General features: G+C 53.4%; 1 protein-coding gene across 4 annotated transcripts in view; it reads right to left on the reverse strand.

Annotated features, from left to right (window-relative positions):
- NEURL1B (neuralized E3 ubiquitin protein ligase 1B) overlaps positions 1–13601 on the reverse strand; it is a gene marked incomplete at its 5' end in the record, with an annotated part of 117338 nt that overhangs the window by 31655 nt on the left and 72082 nt on the right. For 3 of the 4 annotated variants that reach the window (XM_082771950.1, XM_082771949.1, XM_082771948.1), the window contains one exon: positions 37–117. The exons of the other annotated variant lie outside the window; for it this stretch is intronic. In XM_082771950.1, the coding sequence (XP_082628076.1) occupies positions 37–67 (31 nt within the window). Of the gene's footprint in view, positions 1–36; positions 118–13601 lie in introns of those variants that run through there. 4 annotated transcript variants of the gene reach the window in all.

Here is a 13601-nt window from a genome sequence, read left to right on the forward strand (position 1 = left end):
CCACCCCCCCGGCCCTCCCCTCGGCCCCGGCGGTACCTGGCAGCGTCTTGTGCACCGTGTTGCCCATCGCTCCTCCGCTCGGCGGCGCGGCGGAGCCCGGAGCTCCGCAGGGCCATGGACAGCGCCCGCCTCCCGCCGCCCGCCTCCCTCCCTCCTCCCTCAGCCGCCGCCGCCGCCGCTTCCCTCAGAGCCCGGCCCGGCCCGGCCCGGCCCCGCCGCCACCGCCCCCTGCCCCATAGAGCGGCTCCGCCCCGACCCGGGGCACAACCGAGCCCAACCGAGCCCAACCGAGCCCATCCGAGCCCAACCGAGCCCAACTGAGTCCCCCCGCCTCTCGCCGGGGCTGTGGGGTTGTGGGGCCGCCCCGGCTGTGAGGGGGGTGGGTGCCCCCGGGACCCCGCTTTGTGCCTCAGGGAGAAGCATAAATTGGGGCTGTGGGGCTGTGGGGGTGCTGGGGGTGCTGCCCCGAAGGGTCCCAGGACCGGGGTGCTCCTCGTCCCCTCATGGGGTGGGCTTGGGTGAGGCGCCCTACACTGCCCCAACACGCGAAGGCCAGCAAATTGGGAGCCCACCGATGGCATGGTGACGAAGGACACCCAGTGCCGGCACAATCGGCCTTGTGGTTTCTCCATCTTCCAGTCTTAAGCATAAAAACAAGTTGGTAGCCCCGTTAGAGGAGTGCGAGGGGGTCCGTTTTCTTGCTAACCCTACTGAGGGGTGATGCTGCCAAGCCCTTCTTCTCTGGCTCTGCCTGCTTGCTTTTAAAAGGGGGGAAACTGCAGTGTGGTGTCACATAAATGCTGGCATTTCCCATGGCAGAAGTCACCTGCACAAGCTCTGTCATGTCCCGGGACGTAAAGTGGAAGGGGGGAGAGCCGAGCACCAGCAGCTCAGCGGCCTGGCAGAGATCAGGCTCTGATCTACTGCAGTTAAAATAATCTGGAATAACAAGCCTCCAATCCCCAGATCATGTTGAACGGGTCAAGCGCGGCTCAGGAGACGAGAGGGGGGCAGAAAAACCTAATTTCCACGATTTTGTGCCACCATATGGAGGTGTTAAAAACGGGATTATCGGACGAGACACCAGCAGCTGTTCTTCCGAGCGCTTGCACCCATCTGCTGCCGTCGGAGGTTAGCATATGGCTCCCGCTGTGCCTGTCCCCAGCACCAGGCACGGTGCCACGGGGCAGGAGCCGGCGCTGCCCTTCGGGGACACAAGGAGGGGAGCGACGCCACGCTGAGCACTGAGGGGAAAGTCCTCATTTCACTGCACAGCGGGGATCGGGAGGCTTTGCCTAATCCTGAGCGGTTTCCCTCAGCGGGGAGTGGTAGTTATTTTAGGGCTGAAACTGAGCCTTGGTGCCAGAGGGGTTCTCCGCAGCTGCCTGCGGGCTGCCAGGGCAGCGATGTGCCCTGCGTGACGCCACGTCCCTCCTTCCACACCCCATCCACAGCAGCCCAGAGACGGTCGCTGCCTTTCCCAAGGGTGTTCCAGCCCTTCCTCCCCCCCAAAACGAGACGAAAATAGAAGACAATGACATGGAAATGCACATCCTTAGGACGTGGAGGCAGCCTCCAGGAATGCAACCGACGCTCCTAGTTCTCCGCATCGTAAAAAACGGGGAGTTTGTTAAAATAACCCGCTCCACACAATGCCAAACAATAAGCATGAGGAATAGTTTGGTGAGGATGACTTCATCTTCCCCAGAAACCACACTGAGAAAGTACAGGAGAACCGGGAGGTGGCACGGAGCGGGAACTGAAAGGCGATGCAAAGTCACTGCTCCGCCTGCAGAAACGCAGAGAGGAGCCAACTGTCCAGAGCAGGGGCCCACAAATGAAGGCTCATTAGCATGCTTAAATTATTTCCGCTCCAGCGAGCTTTGATAACTATTGATAACACACTTCAGTAATCTCTTCTGTAAGCCTGGCAGATGGCTGCTCCTCTGAAGAAATCCCCATCCCTCTCTTACCCTTGCGTTGACCAAGGGACAGGATGACCCCCAGAGGTGCCCTTCACTTTAATACCTGCATTCTCACTCACAGACATAAAATAGTAATAGCACCCAAGCTCTTTCTTAGTGTTTTTTTATTACTAGGTATTAAACCATTTTGCAGACAAGGTTAGTGACGTTATTCGTTTTTTACAGGTGATGAAACTGAGGCACGGGAGACACGTACAAGGTCACCCCATCAGCCAGCAGCAGGCTCGGGAGCAGAGCTCTGCAACGGAGCAGCCCCAGCCCCTTACCTGTGTTGGGTCCAGCTGTGTTGAGCCATGCATGCTGTGCTGCTGCTTCTCCCACTGTGTCCCTCTCCTCCCCCCTCCAAATTTGACTCAGGATAATACCATGCAAGAGAAAAGGATCCAAAAGGCACTCTGTATTACACAGATGGATGTAAGACATCTACTTCCCAGCTCGCCTCTAAAGCTTACCGTGTGTGGATGCGCAACCCAGGCCTTTAAAATCTGGGACAAAAAAGAAAAGAGACAGATTTCTTTCTGAATCAAACATGGATGACTTCCACCTAAGGCTTGTTACAGACAGGGATCCGGTTCAAACCCTCCTGTACCCGTGTAAACAGCCCAGGCCTTTCAGGAGATGGAATGGGCTGCACTGAATGGTAACACATAAACATACTCATCAATGTTATGTTTCCAGAGATGGAAATTACTTCCAAAGAACAGTTAGATTTCCGCTGATTGATACCAGCCCGAGCTATAACTCTCCTTAGAGCATCAAATGAGTCGCTCTGTCTGTACAAACCCCTTGGGGGCTTGGGTTTTTTTAGGATGAAGGACAATGTGAGTTGTAAGGTATCACTGTTATCAGCTGTCAGCCTCGTGTAGCTAACAGATGGCAGTAAATAATGACAGGCTCGTCTCTTCCAGCAGCAGTGAGTTAAAGCACTGACAGCTCCGTCCATCTCCCCCCCCCTCGGGGCAGCGACCCCCCTGTGCCGGCGGGGCACAAGCTCCTGCCATTCCCGGGGCAGCTGCATGGGGGGCACAGCGGGGGACAGCAGCCCCAGCTGCTGGGTGCTTCCCTCTCTCAAACCGTCTGGTTTTGTCTTGTTCAGAGTTTAGCTCCTCTGAAAACCTCTCTCATCCCATACCTACACTTTATTCTTTTGCCACCTTTAGGGCTTCTCCAAATCTCCATCATTTCGTGGAAGCCAGACCGCGGCTTGCAAACACTCGCCTGTGGAGCTGCACTTAGCGCTGCTCCACGGCCACAGGGCTGTCACCTCTCGCTCTGGCTTCACACCCCTCCGCCTTCAATTCTTCTCTTTTCTTTTCTTTGTGACTCTAAATCTGAGCAGACACCTGGAGCATCCATTTCTGCTTCAGCCCCAGCTGTCTGGAGCTCTGAGACCACCCAAAGCACTTCCACTTCCATCACGTCTCACCCCAAGCTCTCCCTCTCCTTCTCCTACTAAGCAGGAGCTCCTTGGGAATTGTCAGCGACTGCAAACAAGAAATACCCTGGAAAAATACGTGAGTTGACTCTATGAGCCCACAAGGCTCTTCCAGCATGCAAATGCCACCACACCTAGAAGAGCAGGGAACAAGACACGGTCCCTCTGAGGCACACACTGGTGACACGGGACACACCTCTTCAACAAGTATGAACACACCAAGCAGCACCACAGAAAGAATTGCTTTCCTACTGACACAGGCACAGCAAAAAGCTTGTTTTTGCAGCTGTGCTGCATGACACTACGTGCTTCCCCCTGCACAAATCCCACTCCTGCTGGCACCTTCGTGCTTCCTTCCCCCCGAGCTAGCGGCTCGGGGACTGCCCAGGGAGGCAGTGGGTCTGACTGCTAAATACAGATCTCTCATCTCACAACCTCCCAGCCTCTGCACCTCACCTTTGGGATGAGAGTACTAACGAGCCTCGCTCCTACTCAGAGAGGAGAATGAATAAAAAAATTGAATTCCCGTAATCCACGTTTCGGGAGGTATTTGGTTAGGAGGGATGCATGTACAGAGCGTCCTCCGGCACGGCGCAAAGCCGTCCTGCCACCCACACGTTCCAACTGCTGCAAGCAATTGCTTTCCTCCCCTGCTCTCAGCGCTAGCACAGGATGCACAGGGTCCCCACAGGTCACACAGAAACTGGCTTTTACTTTTCTTTTTTTTTTTCCCTTTAAGAAATCAAGGGAAGCAGAAGCTTCCAGCGTGACAGTAGGAAAACATGCACCTTCCAAAGAGCTTCTTGAACTGGCCTTGACTGCTCAGCAATTGAAGCTGTTTCCTGATCCGAGCCCTTACTGCCTGCTGAAGATTTGGCTGCCGTGAGGCTTATTTACCCAAAGCTGGGGAGATTGAAGCACATTTTCTGGGAGACAGGGCGGAATGGTGTTGGGCCAGAGGTGACCCATGGGATCTGACGCAGAGAGGGAAATGCAGCCCGCAGAGCTGGACCCATCCCGTGGTCAAAAAAACCCTCTGAGGCTTCAGAAGCTGCAGTGCCCATCTGCCCTGGTGGCATTTCTGTATTCAAAATGCAGAAGCAGCTCTGATATGTGCCAGTCGTGCAGCATATGGAAGAGTAATCTCTGACAAGAAGCCGGAGAAATCCTCAGCCAGAGAACATGTGGGCATCGCTGGCAAAAAGGACCCGGCGATGGATTCCTTGGCTGCAGGAATTGCAGCCCAGGCAGAGAGAGGAAACGGTGACACCATGTGCGGCAGGGCTCAGTACAGAGTCACCTGCACGAGCCACATCCCAAACAGCTTTGGTACGAGCAGTAGCATGGTCACCAAGCAGAGGCAGACATACGGGGCAGAAGTCAGGGTTGCAGCGAGGATGATGAGGCTGCAGGGAGGAGCGAGGAGCAGCCAGCGGGGAGGAAGCATCAATGGGGAGACCCAGGGAAAGCATCTTTTCTGGGAAGAGTGCAGCTGGTTGTTCTGCTGCGCTGTCAGTCCCTGTAGAAGAACGGTGCTTGCTGTCCGGGGAACCAGAAAGCATCAGCCGTGGGTCGTTCCCTGCCCTTTGCACAGGGCATGGGGAGATGAGGGACCCGTGGCCATGACCTCGCGGTCCCAGAGGCACCAGCTCTGCTGGGAGATGCTCCATCTGCGAGTCCCAGACGAATGCCCTTTCCTTCGCCGGGGGCGGCGGGTGGGTTGGGCCCATGTAAGGAAGAATTTCCAATTTAGAAACGAACAGAGGCAGTTCCTATTATTGTTAGTGGAATGTCAGCATCTCTGGTCCCAAGCACCACTGTCAACAAACACGCTCACAAATGCTCCTTCAGCATCAGCCAAAATAAAAATACCCCCCCCCATTTCTTTCAAAGAAAGCGTCTCGAGCTCAGCATTCGCTACACACATAACAAGCCCTCATTTTTCTTTTTAAACCCAGTCTTGTCCATGTAATTTTAACATAAAGGAACTGGCTGTGGGCTGTGTTATCGAATGAGTCATCATTTTATGTGACAGTGTAATACGATTTGGAGAATTCTTGGCACGCCGGTGTGGATTATGCATTATAATCTCTTAATTTGGACTGCCGATGCTGAGCGGCATTGACCGGAGCAGGAGGGAAAGAGCAGGTTATCTGCTATGTTACAGCCCTCGCCCTGCTGCTGCTTGCTGGTGTGACCTTTGCAAGTGTGCTACCTGCTCCCTGCTTTGCCTTCCTCGTCTGCGAGGCAGAAACGAGCCTGTGCCTAGCAGCAGGGTAAGCTGATGTTTGTACGGGAGATCTGAGGAACGTTACATACGGGAAAATTATTATTTTAATAAGGGAAGAAAAGCAGAAGTACTTGGTTTTGGATGCAACTGGCTGATCTCTGGCAGTACGATGAGAAATTCCCAGGACACAGCCCCTGCATACCTGTCACAAGCTCATGGGAGGCGGTGAATGATTTTCAGAAACATGAGGAATCGGAAGCGCTACCAGGAAAGCTGCTGATTTCCGAACTGCAACTTTTCAGAAAACGAGGATCATTTCTGAAAAACATTGCTGTGCAGAAGATAAATACAGACCGTTGTGGAAACCCCTTCCCACACCTCAAATATTGCATGGAAATGTGCTCTTGACAAGCAACATTGGGTCAAAAACCCCAGACCTGGGAACAGATATTATCTGCTGGGGGGAAACAGAGGCAGTGCCCGGCGAAGGAGGAGCCGCATTTGGCTCTCAGGGTGAGGGGTGATGAAGATGAGGGGCTGCCACCCTTGGGGGGAGAGGAAGCACGTGCGAACCGGGAGCTGCGGACACTCGTCCGCTCTATGCGGGACTCAGAGTACCGCTGCTGGTTCACCCAGTTCCTCCCGGCAGAGCGGAACAGTTTGGGATCACAGTGTGCTCGGGAGATCCAAACAAATAAACCCAGCGCCTAACATCTGCAACTGTTACTAGCAACCCCCCCAGGCTTCCCATCCCCTCTTCTTTTTTTAATTGCAAGGCGGCCCATATTTAGCAAAGGGTCACGAGGCAGCCGGGAGGCCGGGTACCCATTTCCAGAACTTTCTCCATCCCTCGGGCCAGCCGCCTCGCCAGCCCACAACATTCGGCTTTGTCTGCACCGTGCAGCGCGTCGATGGCCTGGCATTAGCCAGAAGCAGCATTTCTGGAAGGAAGATGACTTTGATGAGACCTAACCACCAAACGAGGAGTTTGGGGAGACTGAGGAATCCCCTCAGAGAGAAGAAAGCACCCATTCAGAGGAAATAAAACCCACTGTCTACGTTTGTTGGCAAAGACAAGAGGGTTTCTTGTAAGCGTGGCCTTTGAAAAGCAGCATGCTCCTGCCAAGGCTGCTGTGCCAGAACTGGGAGACGTCTGGGACAGATAACCAACCTCCCCTGAAGCCAAAAGGCCAAGTTTTCCCAACCAGCAGTAAGGAGAGGTCACCTGTGGCAGGCGAAGCAGGCAGACGGCTCCGAGTGGCCTCCGAGAGCAATTTGGGGAGGGGAGGACAAGTGAGAAGCACAAACACGGGGACCTCTGCCCGTGCTTTCAGCTCTCCCTGTTACTCATTTCCCCAGGCAGGGCAATGACTGAAAGGCTGCTTGGAAATGCGGTAGCTGATAATATTTTACAGCTTAAGAGCTCATGTAAAAACAAAACAAAGCAAAACAAAACAAAACACACACAAAAAAAAAAACCACCTTATATACTACCTCTGACATCTCCCAAACATGGGACAAACTTCTTAAGCCTTTACTTGGGAGTTAGTCCTTCGAAATGAAGGAAAAGGGAAAAGAATGGAGGAATGCTGGATGACCCAGAAAACTGTCAGGGTAAAAAAAATCTTTCACTTCTTGTTCAATCTTCTCAGTCCTTTCAAACACATTACAGCAAAAGGGAGCTGACCCTTGGTGGCTTACAGTTAATTTGTAAGCGTGAAGCTCTGTGCCCGGGGGATCCCATGCCGCTGTGCCAGCCACCCAGCACAAAGCCGTGGCTGGAAGGGCTGCGGGGCAGCTCTGCACGTGGCTGGCAGGGGCTGGGGGCAGAGCAGAGCCCACCAAACCCCACACTTCTGTGCAGCTGGACCCGTCACACCCGGGTTGTGCAGGGAATTGCGCACGGCCACCCAGCAGCCACGTAGAGACAGAGACGAGCAAAGCCTTTTGTTCTGCACAGGTGAACACACCAGGGCTGCGTGGCTGCTGCTGCTCCCTGTGTGAGCCCCAGCCCTCGCAACGAACCTCATCTCCTGGTTTCCACGCATTGTCCTTCCGGAGCCGCGGCATCGAATCCTGAGCCCATGTGCATAACACTGCTGCCTTTATCCCTAGCCCGGGGAACACGAAATCAGATGACAAAGAATCCAATCTCAGCTGTCCTCTTCAGGGCAGAACAAGGCATGATTTATAGATTTATATACACACATGCCCATCTATTCATCCTCTTAGCAAACAGTTCATGAAGTGTGCCTTAAGCCTTTCTGAATCGGGCAATTCTCTGCTTAGACAATCAATCCCTAACTGAGAGCCTGCAAGGAAAGACATCATGTTGCAGGAATGCTGCAGAAGCTGTTGCATATACTGTTCCCTTTGTTGAGAATAGCATCTTTGCCTTGGATATATTTTTTTTTCTCCTTAGCCATTTAATTTCATGAAACAGGGCCCGGTTCCAGCAGGCAAGAAGAACATAGCTAGATTTTGCTTCTCCTTTCCTGAAAGGCTGAGAAACCAGATTTTCAAAATGTGCTTAGTGGGCGTTTGGTGGGATGAATTCTCTCCCCTAGTTCGGCATTTTTGAGACCGAGCAAGCACTAGCTACATTGCATATGGTGCCTGGTTTTTCTCCTACAGCAGGTAGCCCAGAGAGCTACAGCTTCCCCTGCTAGGAAACCAAAAAAAAAAAAAAAAAAATCCTGGGAGCTGTTTTAATTTAATTGCAAGAGGTTTCAGGTTAGAGCTTTTGTGAAAAAGGCTCGGTGTAGAAATTATGGGGAAGAGGTGTCGGAGCTTGCATGTAGAGACCACACAAACCAAGGGTGATCCCACCGTGGTGATCTTAAACCACTGCAGAACAACTGGTGAGAAGCCCTGGCTGGCTCACCACGCCAGACATTTACCCCCTCTGTTTGCAGAAACACGGCCAGGTGCCGTGGAGAGCTCCGTGTGCCACGGGGAGAGGGTCAGGAGAGCGGGTAAGGAACAGGCGAGAGGAAGGGAGCAGAAGGATCCCTAATGAATGACGTTCTTGTTTCCACGCATCCTTATTAACAGCACAAAAAGGGGAGAAAACAATTGCCGAGATGTGCTACATCTGCAGAATTGTCTCCAAATTAAATGCACGTCGAGGTGCTATAAGGCATTGGTAGTTCTTAAAATGTGCTGGGTTTTTAGGTGCCTATTTTAGAGTCTTCCCAGGAGATAACAGCCTAAACCTGCTATCTCAGCTATTAAAGAAAGAGATGCGATTGCAAATCAGCAACAAGAACCCCTCTGAGACTCAGCAACATGGACTGGAGCAAACAGCCCTGCAGCCAGGAAAGGCAGCTTTAAAAAGACTCCATCACACAGCTCCACTTTCTAAATCCTGCCTCTACGTTTCCTACGCTAGGCAAGCCCTTCAGATGGTGGGGAAGCCCTTTTCCACCAGCCTGCGGCTGAAAACCATCCTTTTGGCCATGACACACCTCTGCATCGCCCAGCTTTCGGCTCTGCCTCCTCGCGGGTCACTGTAATACCTGCCACACGTGGGGCAGGACCTGCACGGTCCCAGCTCAGCAGATGTCAGCTGAGAGCAGCACCAGAGCTCCTGGAGAACATCCACAACACCAGGTTGCGATGAGCCTGGCCACTGTTGGCTGGTTTTTTTTTGTTGTTTTTTCTTTTCATGAGCTCAGTGACCTGACTTACAGCTATTTACCCACGTTTTAATTTTTAACAGGCAATTTCTCATAATGAATCCCGACCCTGTGACTAAATGGGCACTGCAGGGAGGACCACCAGCTCAGGCAGCACTGAACTCACAAGGCTCTGTCCCTGCAGGCACTCAAAACCTTGACCTTGCACCAAATGAGACCCAATCCCAACATAGGGCGAGTTTTCCTCCCATAAACAAGACTGGGATCTGAACCTTGATCCCTTTTTCCCTGTGGCTGGGAGCAGGATCCAGGCTTTCTCTTCCCCTTGAGAGGCACTTGGAGATAGGCAGCTGACAGACAGCTACTACAGTGCCACGTGGATTTGGGGATGTTTACAAAACTGCAGAAGCCAGAGCTGTCTAATAAAGGCAGAACGCTGAATTCATTACGCCCCCAGACTGGGTTTGGGCTCAAAGAAATTTCAGATGAAGGGGATGTTACGAAACTTAATAGGACATTAAAGCCTTTCTTCTGCCGTGCCAAAGAGCCAGCCTTGCAGCCTGACATTTAACACTTCCCTTTGAAAAGCTCGAGCCCCATTCCAGGCTTTGCACACTCACACAGACCCACCCTGACAAGTCACGTAGCCCATCGCTCCCAGAGAGGTTTGCACCAAAACAGCCGGGGGAGGGACAAGAAACAAGGTCCCAGCTTTTTGGTGCAGCCAGTGGCACGAGTGTGCCAGCAGTGAGCCGAAAAGCACACAAGCACTTTGGGAGCAGCAAGGAAGCTGAGCAAACCTGAGAAAACCAGCAGGTTTTCACGGTGTGCTCCTGGCAGCCTCACCAGGGGGATGCTCAGGGCCAGCTGCAGGTAAGACACCGGGGCAGACGTCTTCACCTGGCCATCTGTCCTCATCTGCTGAGCATTACGAGCGAAACAACATGGGTCAAAACACCTGCAGAGCCAGACTGTTGTAAAAAAGAGGGAACTGAGCACTGAGGAAGAGGCTGTGGTGGCTCTGCAGCCATCAGCTTCCAGCAGCTTAATGCAAGGAAGCTGTGCTGATGGGCAGAGCTCGGGTGAGACATCCAGTCCCTGCATCTTCCAGCCGGCTCTGCTCTTTTACCCTCAAACCAGCTTCTCCCTGGCAAGCAGCTTCGCAGCACCAAGTCCCTGCTTGCAGCAGACAGCTTTTTTCACCAAGCACCAAGTCCAGCTCATCTCTCTTTGAACTGGGTTTGCTCAGGGTAGGAACTGGACTGAGCTTCGGGAGGAAATCAACAGTAAATCCGTCATCGATTTTCCCATGGCCATGAATTCTCTCTGTTTATTTTCAAAACCATGCCTATTCTGAATGGAAGAGCACTCTATTACAGAAGAGTTTTATCTAAAGAGAAGAGGAATCTGTTATATATCCCTGTGTCGTGAAAAGGAGGAGATGCTTTGCAGTACTTGTGATACAGCCAGGTAGGGAAGAGAACAGTTTGCGAGCCATCATCTCCGCTACCTGGCAAGGACTGAGCCTGCTGCCTTCACTCTGCTCTTGGCTTCCACTGGCCCATCCATCACCTGCCTCTTTAACTGGCAATGATGAGGAAATTATGCATGTGAGCAGCCATGTGCACCGCAGGGTGTAATTCCTAGCGTCCCAGAGCAAACATTTTTCCTGGTGCTAGCAGGTGTTTCCATCCTTCATCTGGACTTTTATGAAGAGTGCTGCTGGGTATCTCCCTCCAGCTGCTCCCACGTGTGTGCCAGCTGATAAAACAGCAACGGGGAAGGTTTCTGGGGCATCTGGAGCATCTTGGCGTGCCCTGCCATCATCCGTAGAGTGGCATTGAAGGCTGGCACGGGAGGAAGGAGCAAGGGTGGTGAGCAGAGCAGCTGGTGGCTCCTCGCGTTCCCTCGGACCTGGTGGGTTGTGTCTGTGGGCAGGATGGGACAAGTGGGTCTCTCAGCTGTTGTCCCCAAAAACGTCACGTTGGTCTAAGCCCTCCACGAGCAGAGGCAGCAGTTTCCTTTCTCCCTCCCCAGCGCTGCAGCAGCCGGTCACAGCGGTCAGGGATGTGGCCAGGGGCTGGGACTGAGTGAACTGCACCAAAGGTGCCCACAGCGAGCAGCAGCACGCTCGAGGCTCAGCCCTGCGGCTCCAAGCAGCAGCAGCCCGAAGAGCTCGGGCTGTGCCTCCTCAGGAGGCATTTTCGTGGCTCTTTTTCCAGGCATCTCGGCACTTCACGAGACACAAACAAGCCTCGGAGCACCCTATGGAGGCAGGGGCTGCTGCACTGCGTTTCTGCAGGGAGAAACCGAGGCACAGAGGTGCCACACAGCTGGGAAGGCACTGGGAAGGCCTCCTGCTGCGTGGGTTGGGGCACCCAGGCTTCTCTGTAGGGGCAAGCCCCTTGCACAGCTCTCCTGGGGCATGAGGACTCCAGGTTAGGAAGCACCAGGACCAGAAGTGGTTCCCCACAGCAGCAGCCCTTCACACGACGTGACTGCCGCACCGCGGGGGGACAGGGCTGCCCAGGTCCCCGTCCGCACTCGGTCTGGCTGCAGTCACACTCAGCGTTACACTGCGATCCGCCAGTCCCCGTCCTTGAAGCAGCAGGGGTTTATCAGCAGGATCCGACCTACAGCGTCCCCCTTCATGCCTCTGGGCTGCCCTGCCCCGGTCCTGGAAAGGACTCGGGATTTTCTGCGTGTGGAACGGGCTCTGTGCCGGGGCAAGCTTCACGTCGAGCTGCGAAACGACTTCCATCTCTGAGCCATACCAGCCCCGGGAGCCAGCTCTCCAAAACCCCAAAAGGTCAGACCACATAGCTCTGCAGTGTTTGGTATTTCTGGGTTTGCAGCCATGTAGCGTCCCCAGGAATTAGAGAGGCAGGGTCCCAAGTCTCTCTCCGAAACAAGGCAAGCCGCTGATTAACAGAAATGGAATAGGGAAAAACAGGACATGTGTTTACTTTCCTTATTTCTTTTGCTGTAATTGTTCCAGACCTGTCCAAGGAAAGCATCCCTCAGGGCTTATCGGAGCAGCCACCGCAAAGGAGAACAAAGGAAACACCAATCATTTCCAGTAAATCAAAAAATGACAAGCTTTAACCTTCAGGAGAGAACAGATTCCTGCAAAGGGTTGGGCCGCCCTGTCTTTGAGTTTCCTTTTCTCCAGTCCCAGTTTCCTAGCAAAAGTTTCCTCAAACAATAGAGATTGGCATCAAACGTAAAACAAAACTAAAAATCAAAATTAAAACACCCTCCTCGCACAAATAGGCTGAAAATGGAAAGAGGTGGCATGTCCCTTGGGAGCAATCGGTTACTCCGAGGAGCTCACGGCTCCTTGGAGCCCCGCTGCACCATCACGAAGGGCTGGAGGACGCCTCTTGGCCCCCTCTCCCTCCCTTTCTGCGTGCAGGAGAGATATCGGGGACCAGGATGTGGCTGCTCACACCACAGAGGCTGGGAAGGATGAGGAGGTGCTCAGAGCGGGGGCACAGCCTTCAGGCACCTGCTGCACCCAGGCACGAGCTCGGAGGGGCTGGGGGCCCACGCGTCGCTCTGGGAGCTGGGCGCAGCCTCACCCTGCCCCTCTGTTTGGCACCAGTTCCCTCCGCAGTTCTTCTCAGCTCACGTGTGTATGCTCAGACGTAAAGCAGACTTAGAGAAGTCTCTAAAGACAAAAAAGAGCTAAATGAAGATATTCGGGCAATGAGGGATTGGCCCAGACGCCACGGCTGACCCTGCTCTCCTTTCAAAAAACCACCAGGTGCTGACCAGGACTCCCATTTATCCAGTGGGAACGAACGGGAAGCCAGCCCAACGTGACGACACGCTGGGTTAAAAGTATCTCCTGAATCAGGAGGAGTAAAGAAACTGCACACAAGCACACACCTGTGACTATCAGAAGAGAAACCATGCAAAGCTAAGTAACCGAGAGACCCTTTGAGAGCGGCAGATGTTAGATACAGCTGGGTAATTGCTCGGGCTGCTGTAAATCTCAACTCAAGGGCCTCTTTTTCATGGAGGATGCTTTTCAAAGCCCCACAGAGAACAAGAAGTCCTTTCCTTTTTACTCACACATCCTTCCACCTAGAAAAAAAAAACAAACATAGACATCTCAAAACCTTTTCTGGGGAACAAGTCTCCACTCTAGAGTCGCATCCAGGGCAGAGCTCAGGCGCAGCAGCCTCGGGATGGGCTGTGCAGAGTCACCACGGCCAGGCTGAGCTTTGTAACCCGCGTGCAGCTCTCCCTTCCCCTCGTCCCAGCTCACCCTCCATTGTTTTACCATCTTTTAATCTACCCGGGCAGTT

The sequence above is a fragment of the Aythya marila genome, assembly GCF_965140915.1.
Source record: "Aythya marila genome assembly, chromosome: 14".
Classification (NCBI taxonomy): Eukaryota; Metazoa; Chordata; class Aves; order Anseriformes; family Anatidae; genus Aythya; species Aythya marila.